At 44.0% G+C, this 20,000-nt stretch overlaps 1 protein-coding gene across 1 annotated transcript in view; it reads left to right on the plus strand.

The window, feature by feature from the left end:
• Window positions 1-20,000, plus strand: part of LOC311114191 (disco-interacting protein 2 homolog C-like) — a gene marked incomplete at both ends in the record, with an annotated part of 42,167 nt that overhangs the window by 8,170 nt on the left and 13,997 nt on the right. Inside the window, 5 exons of the mRNA XM_084189463.1 lie at window positions 1,452-1,554; window positions 1,806-1,870; window positions 1,964-2,057; window positions 2,214-2,333; window positions 19,872-19,986. Of these exons, the coding sequence (XP_084045589.1) occupies window positions 1,452-1,554; window positions 1,806-1,870; window positions 1,964-2,057; window positions 2,214-2,333; window positions 19,872-19,986 (497 nt within the window). The remainder of the gene's footprint in view (window positions 1-1,451; window positions 1,555-1,805; window positions 1,871-1,963; window positions 2,058-2,213; window positions 2,334-19,871; window positions 19,987-20,000) is intronic.

Below are 20,000 nucleotides of genomic sequence, written 5' to 3' on the forward strand. Positions count from 1 at the left end.
GCTACAAGCTTGACACACCTGTATTTGGGGAGTTTCTCCCATTCTTCTCTGCAGATCCTCTCAAGTTCTGTCAGGTTGGATGGGGAGCGTCGCTGCACAGCTATTTTCAGGTCTCTCTAGAGATGTTCGATTGAGTTCAAGTCCGGGCTCTGGCTGGGCCCCTCCAGGACATTCAGAGACTTGTCCCGAAGCCACTCCTACATTGTCTTGTCGCCCCAGTCTGAGGTCCTGAGCGCTCTGGAGCAGGTTTTCATCAAGGATCTCTCTGTACTTTGCTCCGTTCATCTTTCCTCGATCCTGACTAGTCTCCCAGTCCCTGCCGCTGAAAAACATCCCCACTGCATGATGCTGCAACCACCATGCTTCACCGTAGGGATGGTGCCAGGTTTCCTCCAGACGTGACGCTTGGCATTCAGGCCAAGAATCTTGTTTCTCATGGTCTGAGAGTCTTTAGGTGCCTTTTGGCAAACTCCAAGCGGGCTGTCATGTGTGTTTTACTGAGGAGTGGCTTCCGTCTGTCCACTCTACCATAAAGGCCTGACTGGTGGAGTGCTGCAGAGATGGTTGTCCTTCTGAAAGATTCTCCCATCTCCACAGAGGAACTCTGGAGCTCTGTCAGAGTGACCATCGGGTTCTTGGTCACCTCCCTGACCAAGGCCCTTCTCCCCCGATTGTTCAGTTTGGCTGGGTGGCCAGCTCCAGGAAGAGTGTTGGTGGTTCCAAACTTCTTCCATTTAAGAATGATGGAGGCCACTGTGTTCTTGGGGACCTTCAATGCTGCAGGCATTTTTTGGTACCCTTCCCCAGATCTGTGCCTCAACACAATCCTGCCTTTGAGCTCTACGGATAATTCCTTCGACCTCATGGCTTGGTTTTTGCTCTGACATCCACTGTCAACTGTGGGACCTTATATACACAGGTGTGTGCCAATCAATTGAATTTACCACAGGTGTACTCCAATCAAGTTGTAAAAACGTCTCAAGGATGATCAATGGAAACAAGATGCACCTGTGCTCAATTTCGAGTCTCATAGCAAAGGGTCTGAATACTTATGTAAATAAGTTATTTCTGTTTTTTATATGTAATAAATTAGCAACATTTTTGAAAAGCCTTTTTTCGCTATTTATCGTTATGGGAATTGTGTGTCTCTGTGTCTGTCTCTCTCTCTCTCTCTCTCTCTCTAACTCCCTCTCTCTCTCTCTCTAACTCCCTCTCTAACTCCCTCTCTAACTCCCTCTCTCTCTCTCTCTCTCTCTCTCTCTCTCTCTCTCTCTCTCTCTCTCTCTCTCTCTCTCTCTCGCTCTCTCTTGCTCTCTCGCTCTCTCTCTCTCTCTCTCTCTCTCTCTCTCTCTCTCTCTCTCTCTCTCTCTCTCTCTCTCTCTCTCTCTCTCTCTCTCTCTCTCTCTCTCTCTCTCTCTCTCTCTCTCTCTCTCTCTCTCTCTCTCTCCCAGTACAAGACGTGTAAGGATGGGAGTGTTCTGGGAGTGACGGTGATGAGGATCGCTCTGCTAACTCACTGCCAAGCCCTCACACAGTCCTGTGGCTACACAGAAGGTAAGACACACACTCTACACACACACACACACACACTCTCTCACACACACACACAGTTACACACTGCCAGGTAATCTCTCTCTCTCTCTCTCTCTCTCTCTCTCTCTCTCTCTCTCTCTCTCTCTCTCTCTCTCTCTCTCTCTCTCTCTCTCTTTGGCTTCAGTGATCTCATGACATCTATCTCTCTTTGTCTCCTTCCCGCTCTTGCTCCACACTCCCTTCTACCCCCTCTCCCCTCTGTCTCTCTGCAGCGGAGACCATAGTGAATGTTCTAGACTTTAAGAAGGATGTGGGACTGTGGCACGGCATCCTCACGGTAAGACCTGCTACTAGAGGTCAGGTGTCAGGGAAAGTATGATAAGGTGTTAAGGGTTAGAGGTTAAAGGTTATGTGTGTCTCCTATCTCCAGAGCGTGATGAATATGATGCATGTGATCAGTGTTCCCTACTCTCTGATGAAGGTCAACCCGTTGTCCTGGATACAAAAGGTCTACCACTTTAAAGGTCAGACACACCCACCTGTCAATCAACTGCTCAATATTAAATGAATATGTCAATCTACAAGACATTCTTGTGAAGTCATATGTCAATCATTCAGGCAGTATATGATCTCAACTTTGTGTTAACACTGATGTCAACACTGTGTGTGTGTCTCTCCAGCCAAGGTAGCGTGTGTAAAGTCCAGGGACATGCACTGGGCTCTGGTGGCCCACAGAGAGCAGAAGGACATCAGCCTGAGTTCCCTCCGGATGCTGCTGGTCGCCGACGGATCTAACCCCTGTAACTCTACTTCCTATCTATCAAGCTATGTTTCTCCTAGTCCTCTATGGTTCTCTTAGTCCTCTCTGTTTCTCCGAGCCCTCTCTATGTTTCTCCTAGTCCTCTCTATGTTTCTCCTAGACCTCTCTATGTTTCTCCTAGCCCTCTCTATGTTTCTCCTAGTCCTCTCTATGTTTCTCCTAGTCCTCTCTATGTTTCTCCTAGCCCTCTCTATGTCTCTCCTAGTCCTCTCTATGTTTCTCCTAGTCCTCTCTATGTTTCTCCTAGACCTCTCTATGTTTCTCCTAGTCCTCTCTATGTTTCTCCTAGACCTCTCTATGTTTCTCCTAGTCCTCTCTATGTTTCTCCTACTCCTCTCTATGTTTCTCCTAGTCCTCTCTATGTTTTTCCTAGTCCTCTCTATGTTTCTCCTAGTCCTCTCTATGTTTCTCCTAGTCCTCTCTATGTTTCTCCTAGCCCTCTCTATGTCTCTCCTAGTCCTCTCTATGTTTCTCCTAGGCCTCTCTATGTTTCTCCTAGCCCTCTCTATGTTTCTCCTAGTCCTCTCTATGTTTCTCCTAGCCCTCTCTATGTTTCTCCTAGTCCTCTCTATGTTTCTCCTAGTCCTCTCTATGTTTCTCCTAGACCTCTCTATGTTTCTCCTAGTCCTCTCTATGTTTCTCCTAGACCTCTCTATGTTTCTCCTAGTCCTCTCTATGTTTCTCCTAGACCTCTCTATGTTTCTCCTAGTCCTCTCTATGTTTCTCCTACTCCTCTCTATGTTTCTCCTACTCCTCTCTATGTTTCTCCTAGTCCTCTCTATGTTTTTCCTAGTCCTCTCTATGTTTCTCCTAGTCCTCTCTATGTTTATCCTAGTCCTCTCTATGTTTCTCCTAGCCCTCTCTATGTCTCTCCTAGTCCTCTCTATGTTTCTCCTAGGCCTCTCTATGTTTCTCCTAGTCCTCTCTATGTTTCTCCTAGCCCTCTCTATGTTTCTCCTAGTCCTCTCTATGTTTCTCTTAATCCTCTCTATGTTTCTAATAGCCCTCTCTATGTTTCTCCTAGCCCTCTCTATGTTTCTCCTAGTCCTCTCTATGTTTCTCCTAGACCTCTCTATGTTTCTCCTAGTCCTCTCTATGTTTCTCCTAGACCTCTCTATATTTCTCCTAGTCCTCTCTATGTTTCTCCTAGCCCTCTCTATGTTTCTCCTAGTCCTCTCTATGTTTCTCTTAGTCCTCACTATGTTTATCCTAGTCCTCTCTATGTTTCTCCTAGTCCTCTCTATGTTTCTCCTAGTTCTCTCTATGTTTCTCCTAGTTCTCTCTATGTTTCTAATAGCCCTCTCTATGTTTCTCCTAGCCCTCTCTATGTTTCTCCTAGTCCTCTCTATGTTTCTCCTAGTCCTCTCTATGTTTCTCTTAGTCCTCTCTGTTTCTCCTACTCCTCTCTATGTTTCTCCTAGTCCTCTCTAAGTTTCTCCTAGTCCTCTCTATGTTTCTCCTAGACCTCTCTATGTTTCTCCTAGTCCTCTCTATGTTTCTCCTACTCCTCTCTATGTTTCTTCTAGTCCTCTCTATGTTTCTCCTAGTCCTCTCTATGTTTTTCCTAGTCCTCTCTATGTTTCTCCTAGCCCTCTCTATGTTTCTCCTAGCCCTCTCTATGTTTCTCCTAGTCCTCTCTATGTTTCTCCTAGCCCTCTCTATGTTTCTCCTAGTCCTCTCTATGTTTATCTTAGTCCTCTCTATGTTTCTCCTAGTCCTCTCTATGTTTCTCTTAGTCCTTTCTGTTTCTCCTACTCCTCTCTATGTTTCTCCTAGTCCTCTCTATGTTTCTCCTAGCCCTCTCTATGTTTCTCCTAGTCCTCTCAATGTTTCTCTTAGTCCTCTCTATGTTTCTCCTAGTCCTCTCTATGTTTCTCTTAGTCCTTTCTGTTTCTCCTACTCCTCTCTATGTTTCTCCTAGTCCTCTCTATGTTTCTCCTACTCCTCTCTATGTTTCTCCTAGTCCTCTCTATGTCTCTCCTAGTCCTCTCTATGTTTCTCCTAGGCCTCTCTATGTTTCTCCTAGCCCTCTCTATGTTTCTCCTAGTCCTCTCTATGTTTCTCCTAGCCCTCTCTATGTTTCTCCTAGTCCTCTCTATGTTTCTCCTAGACCTCTCTATGTTTCTCCTAGTCCTCTCTATGTTTCTCCTAGCCCTCTCTATGTTTCTCCTAGTCCTCTCTATGTTTCTCCTAGTCCTCTCTATGTTTCTCCTAGACCTCTCTATGTTTCTCCTAGTCCTCTCTATGTTTCTCCTAGACCTCTCTATGTTTCTCCTAGTCCTCTCTATGTTTCTCCTAGACCTCTCTATGTTTCTCCTAGTCCTCTCTATGTTTCTCCTACTCCTCTCTATGTTTCTCCTACTCCTCTCTATGTTTCTCCTAGTCCTCTCTATGTTTTTCCTAGTCCTCTCTATGTTTCTCCTAGTCCTCTCTATGTTTCTCCTAGTCCTCTCTATGTTTCTCCTAGCCCTCTCTATGTCTCTCCTAGTCCTCTCTATGTTTCTCCTAGGCCTCTCTATGTTTCTCCTAGTCCTCTCTATGTTTCTCCTAGCCCTCTCTATGTTTCTCCTAGTCCTCTCTATGTTTCTCTTAATCCTCTCTATGTTTCTAATAGCCCTCTCTATGTTTCTCCTAGCCCTCTCTATGTTTCTCCTAGTCCTCTCTATGTTTCTCCTAGACCTCTCTATGTTTCTCCTAGTCCTCTCTATGTTTCTCCTAGACCTCTCTATATTTCTCCTAGTCCTCTCTATGTTTCTCCTAGCCCTCTCTATGTTTCTCCTAGTCCTCTCTATGTTTCTCTTAGTCCTCACTATGTTTATCCTAGTCCTCTCTATGTTTCTCCTAGTCCTCTCTATGTTTCTCCTAGTTCTCTCTATGTTTCTCCTAGTTCTCTCTATGTTTCTAATAGCCCTCTCTATGTTTCTCCTAGCCCTCTCTATGTTTCTCCTAGTCCTCTCTATGTTTCTCCTAGTCCTCTCTATGTTTCTCTTAGTCCTCTCTGTTTCTCCTACTCCTCTCTATGTTTCTCCTAGTCCTCTCTAAGTTTCTCCTAGTCCTCTCTATGTTTCTCCTAGACCTCTCTATGTTTCTCCTAGTCCTCTCTATGTTTCTCCTACTCCTCTCTATGTTTCTTCTAGTCCTCTCTATGTTTCTCCTAGTCCTCTCTATGTTTTTCCTAGTCCTCTCTATGTTTCTCCTAGCCCTCTCTATGTTTCTCCTAGCCCTCTCTATGTTTCTCCTAGTCCTCTCTATGTTTCTCCTAGCCCTCTCTATGTTTCTCCTAGTCCTCTCTATGTTTATCTTAGTCCTCTCTATGTTTCTCCTAGTCCTCTCTATGTTTCTCTTAGTCCTTTCTGTTTCTCCTACTCCTCTCTATGTTTCTCCTAGTCCTCTCTATGTTTCTCCTAGCCCTCTCTATGTTTCTCCTAGTCCTCTCAATGTTTCTCTTAGTCCTCTCTATGTTTCTCCTAGTCCTCCCTATGTTTCTCCTAGTCCTCTCTATGTTTCTCCTAGTCCTCTCTATGTTTCTCATAGTCCTCTCTATGTTTCTCCTAGTCCTCTCTATGTTTCTCCTAGCCCTCTCTATGTTTCTCCTAGTCCTCTCTATGTTTCTCTTAGCCCTCTCTATGTTTCTCCTAGTCCTCTCTGTTTCTCCGAGCCCTCTCTATGTTTCTCCTAGTCCTCTTTATGTTTCTCCTAGACCTCTCTATGTTTCTCCTAGCCCTCTCTATGTTTCTCCTAGTCCTCTCTATGTTTCTCCTAGTCCTCTCTATGTTTCTCCTAGACCTCTCTATGTTTCTCCTAGTCCTCTCTATGTTTCTCCTAGACCTCTCTATGTTTCTCCTAGTCCTCTCTATGTTTCTCCTACTCCTCTCTATGTTTCTCCTACTCCTCTCTATGTTTCTCCTAGTCCTCTCTATGTTTTTCCTAGAACTCTCTATGTTTATCCTAGTCCTTTCTATGTTTCTCCTAGCCCTCTCTATGTTTCTCCTAGTCCTCTCTATGTTTCTCCTAGTCCTCTCTATGTTTCTCCTAGACCTCTCTATGTTTCTCCTAGTCCTCTCTATGTTTCTCCTAGACCTCTCTATGTTTCTCCTAGTCCTCTCTATGTTTCTCCTACTCCTCTCTATGTTTCTCCTAGTCCTCTCTATGTTTTTCCTAGTCCTCTCTATGTTTCTCCTAGTCCTCTCTATGTTTCTCCTAGTCCTCTCTATGTTTCTCCTAGCCCTCTCTATGTCTCTCCTAGTCCTCTCTATGTTTCTCCTAGGCCTCTCTATGTTTCTCCTAGCCCTCTCTATGTTTCTCCTAGTCCTCTCTATGTTTCTCCTAGCCCTCTCTATGTTTCTCCTAGTCCTCTCTATGTTTCTCCTAGTCCTCTCTATGTTTCTCCTAGACCTCTCTATGTTTCTCCTAGGCCTCTCTATGTTTCTCCTAGTCCTCTTTATGTTTCTCCTAGCCCTCTCTATGTTTCTCCTAGTCCTCTCTATGTTTCTCTTAATCCTCTCTATGTTTCTAATAGCCCTCTCTATGTTTCTCCTAGCCCTCTCTATGTTTCTCCTAGTCCTCTCTATGTTTCTCCTAGACCTCTCTATGTTTCTCCTAGTCCTCTCTATGTTTCTCCTACTCCTCTCTATGTTTCTCCTAGTCCTCTCTATGTTTTTTCTAGTCCTCTCTATGTTTCTCCTAGTCCTCTCTATGTTTCTCCTAGGCCTCTCTATGTTTCTCCTAGCCCTCTCTATGTTTCTCCTAGTCCTCTCTATGTTTCTCCTAGCCCTCTCTATGTTTCTCCTAGTCCTCTCTATGTTTCTCCTAGTCCTCTCTATGTTTCTCCTAGACCTCTCTATGTTTCTCCTAGTCCTCTCTATGTTTCTCCTAGACCTCTCTATGTTTCTCCTAGTCCTCTCTATGTTTCTCCTGGACCTCTCTATGTTTCTCCTAGTCCTCTCTATGTTTCTCCTACTCCTCTCTCTGTTTCTCCGAGCCCTCTCTATGTTTCTCCTAGTCCTCTCTATGTTTCTCCTAGACCTCTCTATGTTTCTCCTAGCCCTCTCTATGTTTCTCCTAGTCCTCTCTATGTTTCTCATAGTCCTCTCTATGTTTCTCCTAGACCTCTCTATGTTTCTCCTAGTCCTCTCTATGTTTCTCCTAGACCTCTCTATGTTTCTCCTAGTCCTCTCTATGTTTCTCCTACTACTCTCTATGTTTCTCCTAGTCCTCTCTATGTTTCTCCTAGTCCTCTCTATGTTTCTCCTAGTCCTCTCTATGTTTCTCCTAGCCCTCTCTATGTCTCTCCTAGTCCTCTCTATGTTTCTCCTAGGCCTCTCTATGTTTCTCCTAGCCCTCTCTATGTTTCTCCTAGTCCTCTCTATGTTTCTCCTAGCCCTCTCTATGTTTCTCATAGTCCTCTCTATGTTTCTCCTAGACCTCTCTATGTTTCTCCTAGTCCTCTCTATGTTTCTCCTAGACCTCTCTATGTTTCTCCTAGTCCTCTCTATGTTTCTCCTACTACTCTCTATGTTTTTCCTAGTCCTCTCTATGTTTCTCCTAGTCCTCTCTATGTTTCTCCTAGTCCTCTCTATGTTTCTCCTAGCCCTCTCTATGTCTCTCCTAGTCCTCTCTATGTTTCTCCTAGGCCTCTCTATGTTTCTCCTAGCCCTCTCTATGTTTCTCCTAGTCCTCTCTATGTTTCTCCTAGCCCTCTCTATGTTTCTCCTAGTCCTCTCTATGTTTCTCCTAGTCCTCTCTGTTTCTCCGAGCCCTCTCTATGTTTCTCCTAGTCCTCTCTATGTTTCTCCTAGACCTCTCTGTTTCTCCTAGCCCTCTCTATGTTTCTCCTAGTCCTCTCTATGTTTCTCATAGTCCTCTCTATGTTTCTCCTAGACCTCTCTATGTTTCTCCTAGTCCTCTCTATGTTTCTCCTAGACCTCTCTATTTTCTCCTAGTCCTCTCTATGTTTCTCCTACTCCTCTCTATGTTTCTCTTAGTCCTCTCTATGTTTTTCCTAGTCCTCTCTATGTTTCTCCTAGTCCTCTCTATGTTTCTCCTAGCCCTCTCTATGTCTCTCCTAGTCCTCTCTATGTTTCTCCTAGGCCTCTCTATGTTTCTCCTAGCCCTCTCTATGTTTCTCCTAGCCCTCTCCATGTTTCTCCTAGTCCTCTCTATGTTTCTCCTAGTCCTCTCTATGTTTCTCATAGTCCTCTCTATCTTTCTCATAGTCCTCTCTATGTTTCTCCTAGCCCTCTCTATGTTTCTCCTAGTCCTCTCTATGTTTCTCTTAGCCCTCTCTATGTTTCTCCTAGTCCTCTCTATGTTTCTCCTAGTCCTCTCTATGTTTCTCCTACTCCTCTCTATGTTTCTCCTAGTCCTCTCTATGTTTTTCCTAGAACTCTCTATGTTTATCCTAGTCCTCTCTATGTTTCTCCTAGCCCTCTCTATGTTTCTCCTAGTCCTCTCTATGTTTCTCCTAGTCCTCTCTATGTTTCTCCTAGACCTCTCTATGTTTCTCCTAGTCCTCTCTATGTTTCTCCTAGACCTCTCTATGTTTCTCCTAGTCCTCTCTATGTTTCTCCTACTCCTCTCTATGTTTCTCCTAGTCCTCTCTATGTTTTTCCTAGTCCTCTCTATGTTTCTCCTAGTCCTCTCTATGTTTCTCCTAGTCCTCTCTATGTTTCTCCTAGCCCTCTCTATGTCTCTCCTAGTCCTCTCTATGTTTCTCCTAGGCCTCTCTATGTTTCTCCTAGCCCTCTCTATGTTTCTCCTAGTCCTCTCTATGTTTCTCCTAGCCCTCTCTATGTTTCTCCTAGTCCTCTCTATGTTTCTCCTAGTCCTCTCTATGTTTCTCCTAGACCTCTCTATGTTTCTCCTAGGCCTCTCTATGTTTCTCCTAGTCCTCTTTATGTTTCTCCTAGCCCTCTCTATGTTTCTCCTAGTCCTCTCTATGTTTCTCTTAATCCTCTCTATGTTTCTAATAGCCCTCTCTATGTTTCTCCTAGCCCTCTCTATGTTTCTCCTAGTCCTCTCTATGTTTCTCCTTGCCCTCTCTATGTTTCTCCTAGTCCTCTCTATGTTTCTCCTACTCCTCTCTATGTTTCTCCTAGTCCTCTCTATGTTTTTTCTAGTCCTCTCTATGTTTCTCCTAGTCCTCTCTATGTTTCTCCTAGGCCTCTCTATGTTTCTCCTAGCCCTCTCTATGTTTCTCCTAGTCCTCTCTATGTTTCTCCTAGCCCTCTCTATGTTTCTCCTAGACCTCTCTATGTTTCTCCTAGTCCTCTCTATGTTTCTCCTACTACTCTCTATGTTTCTCCTAGTCCTCTCTATGTTTTTCCTAGTCCTCTCTATGTTTCTCCTAGTCCTCTCTATGTTTCTCCTAGTCCTCTCTATGTTTCTCCTAGTCCTCTCTATGTTTCTCCTAGACCTCTCTATGTTTCTCCTAGTCCTCTCTATGTTTCTCCTAGACCTCTCTATGTTTCTCCTAGTCCTCTCTATGTTTCTCCTGGACCTCTCTATGTTTCTCCTAGTCCTCTCTATGTTTCTCCTACTCCTCTCTCTGTTTCTCCGAGCCCTCTCTATGTTTCTCCTAGTCCTCTCTATGTTTCTCCTAGACCTCTCTATGTTTCTCCTAGCCCTCTCTATGTTTCTCCTAGTCCTCTCTATGTTTCTCATAGTCCTCTCTATGTTTCTCCTAGACCTCTCTATGTTTCTCCTAGTCCTCTCTATGTTTATCCTAGACCTCTCTATGTTTCTCCTAGTCCTCTCTATGTTTCTCCTACTACTCTCTATGTTTCTCCTAGTCCTCTCTATGTTTTTCCTAGTCCTCTCTATGTTTCTCCTAGTCCTCTCTATGTTTCTCCTAGTCCTCTCTATGTTTCTCCTAGCCCTCTCTATGTCTCTCCTAGTCCTCTCTATGTTTCTCCTAGGCCTCTCTATGTTTCTCCTAGCCCTCTCTATGTTTCTCCTAGTCCTCTCTATGTTTCTCCTAGCCCTCTCTATGTTTCTCCTAGTCCTCTCTATGTTTCTCCTAGTCCTCTCTGTTTCTCCGAGCCCTCTCTATGTTTCTCCTAGTCCTCTCTATGTTTCTCCTAGACCTCTCTATGTTTCTCCTAGCCCTCTCTATGTTTCTCCTAGTCCTCTCTATGTTTCTCATAGTCCTCTCTATGTTTCTCCTAGACCTCTCTATGTTTCTCCTAGTCCTCTCTATGTTTCTCCTAGACCTCTCTATGTTTCTCCTAGTCCTCTCTATGTTTCTCCTACTCCTCTCTATGTTTCTCTTAGTCCTCTCTATGTTTCTCTTAATCCTCTCTATGTTTCTAATAGCCCTCTCTATGTTTCTCCTAGCCCTCTCTATGTTTCTCCTAGTCCTCTCTATGTTTCTCCTAGACCTCTCTATGTTTCTCCTAGTCCTCTCTATGTTTCTCCTACTCCTCTCTATGTTTCTCCTAGTCCTCTCTATGTTTTTTCTAGTCCTCTCTATGTTTCTCCTAGTCCTCTCTATGTTTCTCCTAGGCCTCTCTATGTTTCTCCTAGCCCTCTCTATGTTTCTCCTAGTCCTCTCTATGTTTCTCCTAGCCCTCTCTATGTTTCTCCTAGACCTCTCTATGTTTCTCCTAGTCCTCTCTATGTTTTTCCTAGTCCTCTCTATGTTTCTCCTAGTCCTCTCTATGTTTCTCCTAGTCCTCTCTATGTTTCTCCTAGTCCTCTCTATGTTTCTCCTAGACCTCTCTATGTTTCTCCTAGTCCTCTCTATGTTTCTCCTAGACCTCTCTATGTTTCTCCTAGTCCTCTCTATGTTTCTCCTGGACCTCTCTATGTTTCTCCTAGTCCTCTCTATGTTTCTCCTACTCCTCTCTCTGTTTCTCCGAGCCCTCTCTATGTTTCTCCTAGTCCTCTCTATGTTTCTCCTAGACCTCTCTATGTTTCTCCTAGCCCTCTCTATGTTTCTCCTAGTCCTCTCTATGTTTCTCATAGTCCTCTCTATGTTTCTCCTAGACCTCTCTATGTTTCTCCTAGTCCTCTCTATGTTTCTCCTAGACCTCTCTATGTTTCTCCTAGTCCTCTCTATGTTTCTCCTACTACTCTCTATGTTTCTCCTAGTCCTCTCTATGTTTTTCCTAGTCCTCTCTATGTTTCTCCTAGTCCTCTCTATGTTTCTCCTAGTCCTCTCTATGTTTCTCCTAGCCCTCTCTATGTCTCTCCAAGTCCTCTCTATGTTTCTCCTAGGCCTCTCTATGTTTCTCCTAGCCCTCTCTATGTTTCTCCTAGTCCTCTCTATGTTTCTCCTAGCCCTCTCTATGTTTCTCCTAGTCCTCTCTATGTTTCTCCTAGTCCTCTCTGTTTCTCCGAGCCCTCTCTATGTTTCTCCTAGTCCTCTCTATGTTTCTCCTAGACCTCTCTATGTTTCTCCTAGCCCTCTCTATGTTTCTCCTAGTCCTCTCTATGTTTCTCATAGTCCTCTCTATGTTTCTCCTAGACCTCTCTATGTTTCTCCTAGTCCTCTCTATGTTTCTCCTAGACCTCTCTATGTTTCTCCTAGTCCTCTCTATGTTTCTCCTACTCCTCTCTATGTTTCTCTTAGTCCTCTCTATGTTTTTCCTAGTCCTCTCTATGTTTCTCCTAGTCCTCTCTATGTTTCTCCTAGGCCTCTCTATGTTTCTCCTAGCCCTCTCTATGTTTCTCCTAGTCCTCTCTATGTTTCTCCTAGCCCTCTCCATGTTTCTCCTAGTCCTCTCTATGTTTCTCCTAGTCCTCTCTATGTTTCTCCTAGACCTCTCTATGTTTCTCCTAGTCCTCTCTATGTTTCTCCTAGACCTCTCTATGTTTCTCCTAGTCCTCTCTATGTTTCTCCTAGACCTCTCTATGTTTCTCCTAGTCCTCTCTATGTTTCTCCTACTCCTCTCTATGTTTCTCCTACTCCTCCCTATGTTTCTCCTAGTCCTCTCTATGTTTTTCCTAGTCCTCTCTATGTTTCTCCTAGTCCTCTCTATGTTTCTCCTAGTCCTCTCTATGTTTCTCCTAGCCCTCTCTATGTCTCTCCTAGTCCTCTCTATGTTTCTCCTAGGCCTCTCTATGTTTCTCCTAGTCCTCTCTATGTTTCTCCTAGTCCTCTCTATGTTTCTCCTAGCCCTCTCTATGTTTCTCCTAGTCCTCTCTATGTTTCTCTTAATCCTCTCTATGTTTCTAATAGCCCTCTCTATGTTTCTCCTAGCCCTCTCTATGTTTCTCCTAGTCCTCTCTATGTTTCTCCTAGACCTCTCTATGTTTCTCCTAGTCCTCTCTATGTTTCTCCTAGACCTCTCTATGTTTCTCATAGTCCTCTCTATGTTTCTCCTAGCCCTCTCTATGTTTCTCCTAGTCCTCTCTATGTTTCTCCTAGCCCTCTCTATGTTTCTCCTAGTCCTCTCTATGTTTATCTTAGTCCTTTCTGTTTCTCCTACTCCTCTCTATGTTTCTCCTAGTCCTCTCTATGTTTCTCCTAGCCCTCTCTATGTTTCTCCTAGTCCTCTCTATGTTTCTCTTAGTACTCTCTATGTTTCTCCTAGTCCTCTCTACGTTTCTCCTAGTCCTCTCTATGTTTCTCCTAGTCCTCTCTATGTTTCTCATAGTCCTCTCTATGTTTTTATAGTCCTCTCTATGTTTCTCCTAGCCCTCTCTATGTTTCTCCTAGTCCTCTCTATGTTTCTCTTAGCCCTCTCTATGTTTCTCCTAGTCCTCTCTATGTTTCTCCTAGTCCTCTCTATGTTTCTCCTAGTCCTCTCTATGTTTCTCCTAGTCCTCTCTATGTTTCTCCTAGTCCTCTCTATGTTTCTCCTAGCCCTCTCTATGTTTCTCCTAGTCCTCTCTATGTTTCTCTTAGCCCTCTCTATGTTTATCTTAGCCCTCTCTATGTTTCTCCTAGTCCTCTCTATGTTTCTCCTAGCCCTCTCTATGTTTCTCCTAGTCCTCTCTATGTTTCTCCTAGTTCTCTCTATGTTTCTCTTAGTCCTCTCTGTTTCTCCTACTCCTCTCTATGTTTCTCCTAGCCCTCTCTATGTTTCTCCTAGCCCTCTCTATGTTTCTCCTAGCCCTCTCTGTTTCTCCTAGTCCTCTCTATGTGTCTCATAGTCTTCTCTATGTTTCTACTAGACCTCTCTATGTTTCCCCTAGCCCTCTCTATGTTTCTCCTAGTCCTCTCTATGTTTCTCCTAGTCCTCTCTATGTTTCTCCTAGTCCTCTCTATGTTTCTCCTAGTCCTCTCTAAGTTTCTCCTAGCCCTCTCTATGTCTCTCCTAGTCCTCTCTATGTTTCTCCTAGTCCTCTCTATGTTTCTCCTAGCCCTCTCTATGTTTATCCTAGTCCTCTCTATGTTTCTCTTAGTCCTCTCTATGTTTCTCCTAGTCGTCTCTATGTTTCTCCTAGTCCTCTCTATGTTTCTCCTAGTCCTTTCTATGTTTCTCCTTGCCCTCTCTATGTTTCTCCTAGTCCTCTCTATGTTTCTCCTAGTCCTCTCTATGTTTCTCCTAGTCCTCTCTATGTTTCTCCTAGTCCTCTCTATGTTTCTCTTAGTCCTCTCTATGTTTTTCCTAGTTCTCTCTATATTTCTAATAGCCCTCTTTATGTTTCTCCTAGCCCTCTCTATGTTTCTCCAAGCCCTCTCTATGTTTCTTCTAGTCCTCTCTATGTTTCTCTTAGTCCTCTATGTTTCTCCTACTCCACTCTATGTTTCTCCTAGCCCTCTCTAAGTTTCTCCTAGTCCTCTCCATGTTTCTCCTAGCCCTCTCTTTGTTTCTCCTAGCCCTCTCCATGTTTCTCCTAGCCCTCTCTGTTTCTCCTAGTCCTCTCTATGTTTCTCCTAGTCCTCTCTATGTTTCTCCTAGACCTCTCTATGTTTCTCCTAGTCCTCTCTATGTTTCTCCTAGACCTCTCTATGTTTCTCCTAGTCCTCTCTATGTTTCTCCTAGTCATCTCTATGTTTCTCCTAGTCCTCTCTATGTTTCTCCTAGTCCTCTCTATGTTTCGCCTAGCCCTCTCTATGTTTCTCCTAGCCCTCTCTATGGTTCACCTAGCCCTCTCTGTTTCTCATAGTCCTCTCTATGTTTCTCCTAGTCCTCTCTATGTTTCTCCTACTACTCTCTATGTTTCTCCTAGTCCTCTCTATGTTTTTCCTAGTCCTCTCTATGTTTCTCCTAGTCCTCTCTATGTTTCTCCTAGTCCTCTCTATGTTTCTCCTAGCCCTCTCTATGTCTCTCCTAGTCCTCTCTATGTTTCTCCTAGGCCTCTCTATGTTTCTCCTAGCCCTCTCTATGTTTCTCCTAGTCCTCTCTATGTTTCTCCTAGCCCTCTCTATGTTTCTCCTAGTCCTCTCTATGTTTCTCCTAGTCCTCTCTGTTTCTCCGAGCCCTCTCTATGTTTCTCCTAGTCCTCTCTATGTTTCTCCTAGACGTCTCTATGTTTCTCCTAGCCCTCTCTATGTTTCTCCTAGTCCTCTCTATGTTTCTCATAGTCCTCTCTATGTTTCTCCTAGACCTCTCTATGTTTCTCCTAGTCCTCTCTATGTTTCTCCTAGACCTCTCTATGTTTCTCCTAGTCCTCTCTATGTTTCTCCTACTCCTCTCTATGTTTCTCTTAGTCCTCTCTATGTTTTTCCTAGTCCTCTCTATGTTTCTCCTAGTCCTCTCTATGTTTCTCCTAGGCCTCTCTATGTTTCTCCTAGCCCTCTCTATGTTTCTCCTAGTCCTCTCTATGTTTCTCCTAGCCCTCTCCATGTTTCTCCTAGTCCTCTCTATGTTTCTCCTAGTCCTCTCTATGTTTCTCCTAGACCTCTCTATGTTTCTCCTAGTCCTCTCTATGTTTCTCCTAGACCTCTCTATGTTTCTCCTAGTCCTCTCTATGTTTCTCCTAGACCTCTCTATGTTTCTCCTAGTCCTCTCTATGTTTCTCCTACTCCTCTCTATGTTTCTCCTACTCCTCCCTATGTTTCTCCTAGTCCTCTCTATGTTTTTCCTAGTCCTCTCTATGTTTCTCCTAGTCCTCTCTATGTTTCTCCTAGTCCTCTCTATGTTTCTCCTAGCCCTCTCTATGTCTCTCCTAGTCCTCTCTATGTTTCTCCTAGGCCTCTCTATGTTTCTCCTAGTCCTCTCTATGTTTCTCCTAGTCCTCTCTATGTTTCTCCTAGCCCTCTCTATGTTTCTCCTAGTCCTCTCTATGTTTCTCTTAATCCTCTCTATGTTTCTAATAGCCCTCTCTATGTTTCTCCTAGCCCTCTCTATGTTTCTCCTAGTCCTCTCTATGTTTCTCCTAGACCTCTCTATGTTTCTCCTAGTCCTCTCTATGTTTCTCCTAGACCTCTCTATGTTTCTCCTAGTCCTCTCTATGTTTCTCCTAGCCCTCTCTATGTTTCTCCTAGTCCTCTCTATGTTTCTCCTAGCCCTCTCTATGTTTCTCCTAGTCCTCTCTATGTTTATCTTAGTCCTTTCTGTTTCTCCTACTCCTCTCTATGTTTCTCCTAGTCCTCTCTATGTTTCTCCTAGCCCTCTCTATGTTTCTCCTAGTCCTCTCTATGTTTCTCTTAGTACTCTCTATGTTTCTCCTAGTCCTCTCTACGTTTCTCCTAGTCCTCTCTATGTTTCTCCTAGTCCTCTCTATGTTTCTCATAGTCCTCTCTATGTTTTTATAGTCCTCTCTATGTTTCTCCTAGCCCTCTCTATGTTTCTCCTAGTCCTCTCTATGTTTCTCTTAGCCCTCTCTATGTTTCTCCTAGTCCTCTCTATGTTTCTCCTAGTCCTCTCTATGTTTCTCCTAGTCCTCTCTATGTTTCTCCTAGTCCTCTCTATGTTTCTCCTAGTCCTCTCTATGTTTCTCCTAGCCCTCTCTATGTTTCTCCTAGTCCTCTCTATGTTTCTCTTAGCCCTCTCTATGTTTATCTTAGCCCTCTCTATGTTTCTCCTAGTCCTCTCTATGTTTCTCCTAGCCCTCTCTATGTTTCTCCTAGTCCTCTCTATGTTTCTCCTAGTTCTCTCTATGTTTCTCTTAGTCCTCTCTGTTTCTCCTACTCCTCTCTATGTTTCTCCTAGCCCTCTCTATGTTTCTCCTAGCCCTCTCTATGTTTCTCCTAGCCCTCTCTGTTTCTCCTAGTCCTCTCTATGTGTCTCATAGTCTTCTCTATGTTTCTACTAGACCTCTCTATGTTTCCCCTAGCCCTCTCTATGTTTCTCCTAGTCCTCTCTATGTTTCTCCTAGTCCTCTCTATGTTTCTCCTAGTCCTCTCTATGTTTCTCCTAGTCCTCTCTAAGTTTCTCCTAGCCCTCTCTATGTCTCTCCTAGTCCTCTCTATGTTTCTCCTAGTCCTCTCTATGTTTCTCCTAGCCCTCTCTATGTTTATCCTAGTCCTCTCTATGTTTCTCTTAGTCCTCTCTATGTTTCTCCTAGTCGTCTCTATGTTTCTCCTAGTCCTCTCTATGTTTCTCCTAGTCCTTTCTATGTTTCTCCTTGCCCTCTCTATGTTTCTCCTAGTCCTCTCTATGTTTCTCCTAGTCCTCTCTATGTTTCTCCTAGTCCTCTCTATGTTTCTCCTAGTCCTCTCTATGTTTCTCTTAGTCCTCTCTATGTTTTTCCTAGTTCTCTCTATATTTCTAATAGCCCTCTTTATGTTTCTCCTAGCCCTCTCTATGTTTCTCCAAGCCCTCTCTATGTTTCTTCTAGTCCTCTCTATGTTTCTCTTAGTCCTCTATGTTTCTCCTACTCCACTCTATGTTTCTCCTAGCCCTCTCTAAGTTTCTCCTAGTCCTCTCCATGTTTCTCCTAGCCCTCTCTTTGTTTCTCCTAGCCCTCTCCATGTTTCTCCTAGCCCTCTCTGTTTCTCCTAGTCCTCTCTATGTTTCTCCTAGTCCTCTCTATGTTTCTCCTAGACCTCTCTATGTTTCTCCTAGTCCTCTCTATGTTTCTCCTAGACCTCTCTATGTTTCTCCTAGTCCTCTCTATGTTTCTCCTAGTCATCTCTATGTTTCTCCTAGTCCTCTCTATGTTTCTCCTAGTCCTCTCTATGTTTCGCCTAGCCCTCTCTATGTTTCTCCTAGCCCTCTCTATGGTTCACCTAGCCCTCTCTGTTTCTCATAGTCCTCTCTATGTTTCTCCTAGTCCTCTCTATGTTTCTCCTAGTCCTCTCTATGTTTCTCCTAGTCCTCTCTATGTTTCTCCTAGCCCTCTCTATGTTTCTCCTAGTCCTCTCTATGTTTCTCTTAGTCCTCTCTATGTTTATCCTAGTCCTCTCTATGTTTCTCCTAGTCCTCTCTATGTTTCTCCTAGTTCTCTCTATGTTTCTCCTAGTTCTCTCTATGTTTCTAATAGCCCTCTCTATGTTTCTCCTAGCCCTCTCTATGTTTCTCCTAGTCCTCTCTATGTTTCTCCTAGTCCTCTCTATGTTTCTCTTAGTCCTCTCTGTTTCTCCTACTCCTCTCTATGTTTCTCCTAGTCCTCTCTAAGTTGCTCCTAGTCCTCTCTATGTTTCTCCTAGCCCTCTCTATGTTTCTCCTAGTCCTCTCTATGTTTCTCCTAGCCCTCTCTATGTTTCTCCTAGTCCTCTCTATGTTTATCTTAGTCCTTTCTGTTTCTCCTACTCCTCTCTATGTTTCTCCTAGTCGTCTCTATGTTTCTCCTAGCCCTCTCTATGTTTCTCCTAGTCCTCTCTATGTTTCTCTTAGTCCTCTCTATGTTTCTCCTAGTCCTCTCTATGTTTCTCCTAGTCCTCTCTATGTTTCTCCTAGTCCTCTCTATGTTTCTCATAGTCCTCTCTATGTTTCTCATAGTCCTCTCTATGTTTCTCATAGTCCTCTCTATGTTTCTCCTAGCCCTCTCTATGTTTCTCCTAGTCCTCTCTATGTTTCTCTTAGCCCTCTCTATGTTTCTCCTAGTCCTCTCTATGTTTCTCCTAGTCCTCTCTATGTTTCTCCTAGTCCTCTCTATGTTTCTCATAGTCCTCTCTATGTTTCTCCTAGTCCTCTCTATGTTTCTCCTAGCCCTCTCTATGTTTCTCCTAGTCCTCTCTATGTTTCTCTTAGCCCTCTCTATGTTTCTCTTAGCCCTCTCTATGTTTCTCCTAGTCCTCTCTATGTTTCTCCTAGCCCTCTCTATGTTTCTCCTAGTCCTCTCTATGTTTCTCCTAGTTCTCTCTATGTTTCTCTTAGTCCTCTCTGTTTCTCCTACTCCTCTCTATGTTTCTCCTAGCCCTCTCTATGTTTCTCCTAGCCCTCTCTATGTTTCTCCTAGCCCTCTCTGTTTCTCCTAGTCCTCTCTATGTGTCTCATAGTCTTCTCTATGTTTCTACTAGACCTCTCTATGTTTCCCCTAGCCCTCTCTATGTTTCTCCTAGTCCTCTCTATGTTTCTCCTAGTCCTCTCTATGTTTCTCCTAGTCCTCTCTATGTTTCTCCTAGTCCTCTCTAAGTTTCTCCTAGCCCTCTCTATGTCTCTCCTAGTCCTCTCTATGTTTCTCCTAGTCCTCTCTATGTTTCTCCTAGCCCTCTCTATGTTTATCCTAGTCCTCTCTATGTTTCTCTTAGTCCTCTCTATGTTTCTCCTAGTCGTCTCTATGTTTCTCCTAGTCCTCTCTATGTTTCTCCTAGTCCTCTCTATGTTTCTCCTTGCCCTCTCTATGTTTCTCCTAGTCCTCTCTATGTTTCTCCTAGTCCTCTCTATGTTTCTCCTAGTCCTCTCTATGTTTCTCCTAGTCCTCTCTATGTTTCTCTTAGTCCTCTCTATGTTTTTCCTAGTTCTCTCTATATTTCTAATAGCCCTCTCTATGTTTCTCCTAGCCCTCTCTATGTTTCTCCAAGCCCTCTCTATGTTTCTTCTAGTCCTCTCTATGTTTCTCTTAGTCCTCTATGTTTCTCCTACTTCGCTCTATGTTTCTCCTAGCCCTCTCTAAGTTTCTCCTAGTCCTCTCCATGTTTCTCCTAGCCCTCTCTTTGTTTCTCCTAGCCCTCTCCATGTTTCTCCTAGCCCTCTCTGTTTCTCCTAGTCCTCTCTATGTTTCTCCTAGTCCTCTCTATGTTTCTCCTAGACCTCTCTATGTTTCTCCTAGTCCTCTCTATGTTTCTCCTAGACCTCTCTATGTTTCTCCTAGTCCTCTCTATGTTTCTCCTAGTCATCTCTATGTTTCTCCTAGTCCTCTCTATGTTTCTCCTAGTCCTCTCTATGTTTCGCCTAGCCCTCTCTATGTTTCTCCTAGCCCTCTCTATGGTTCACCTAGCCCTCTCTGTTTCTCATAGTCCTCTCTATGTTTCTCCTAGTCCTCTCTATGTTTCTCCTAGTCCTCTCTATGTTTCTCCTAGTCCTCTCTATGTTTCTCCTAGCCCTCTCTATGTTTCTCCTAGACCTCTCTATGTTTCTCCTAGCCCTCTCTATGTTTCTCCTAGTCCTCTCTATATTTATCCTAGTCCTCTCTATGTTTCTCCTAGTCCTCTCTATGTTTCTCCTAGTCTTCTCTTTTCTTCTCTTCCTTTCTCTTCTCTCCTCTCCTTCTCTCATCCCTCTCTCCTCTCCTCCTCCAGGGTCTATCTCGTCCTGTGATGCGTTCCTCAATGTGTTCCAGAGTAAAGGCTTGAGGTCAGAGGTCATCTGTCCCTGTGCCAGCTCCCCCGAGGCACTGACCGTTGCCATCAGGAGGTAGGCTCCGTCAA

Source organism: Coregonus lavaretus, assembly GCF_964263955.1.
Source record: "Coregonus lavaretus genome assembly, contig: HAP1_SCAFFOLD_2787, whole genome shotgun sequence".
In the NCBI taxonomy this organism is placed as follows: Eukaryota; Metazoa; Chordata; class Actinopteri; order Salmoniformes; family Salmonidae; genus Coregonus; species Coregonus lavaretus.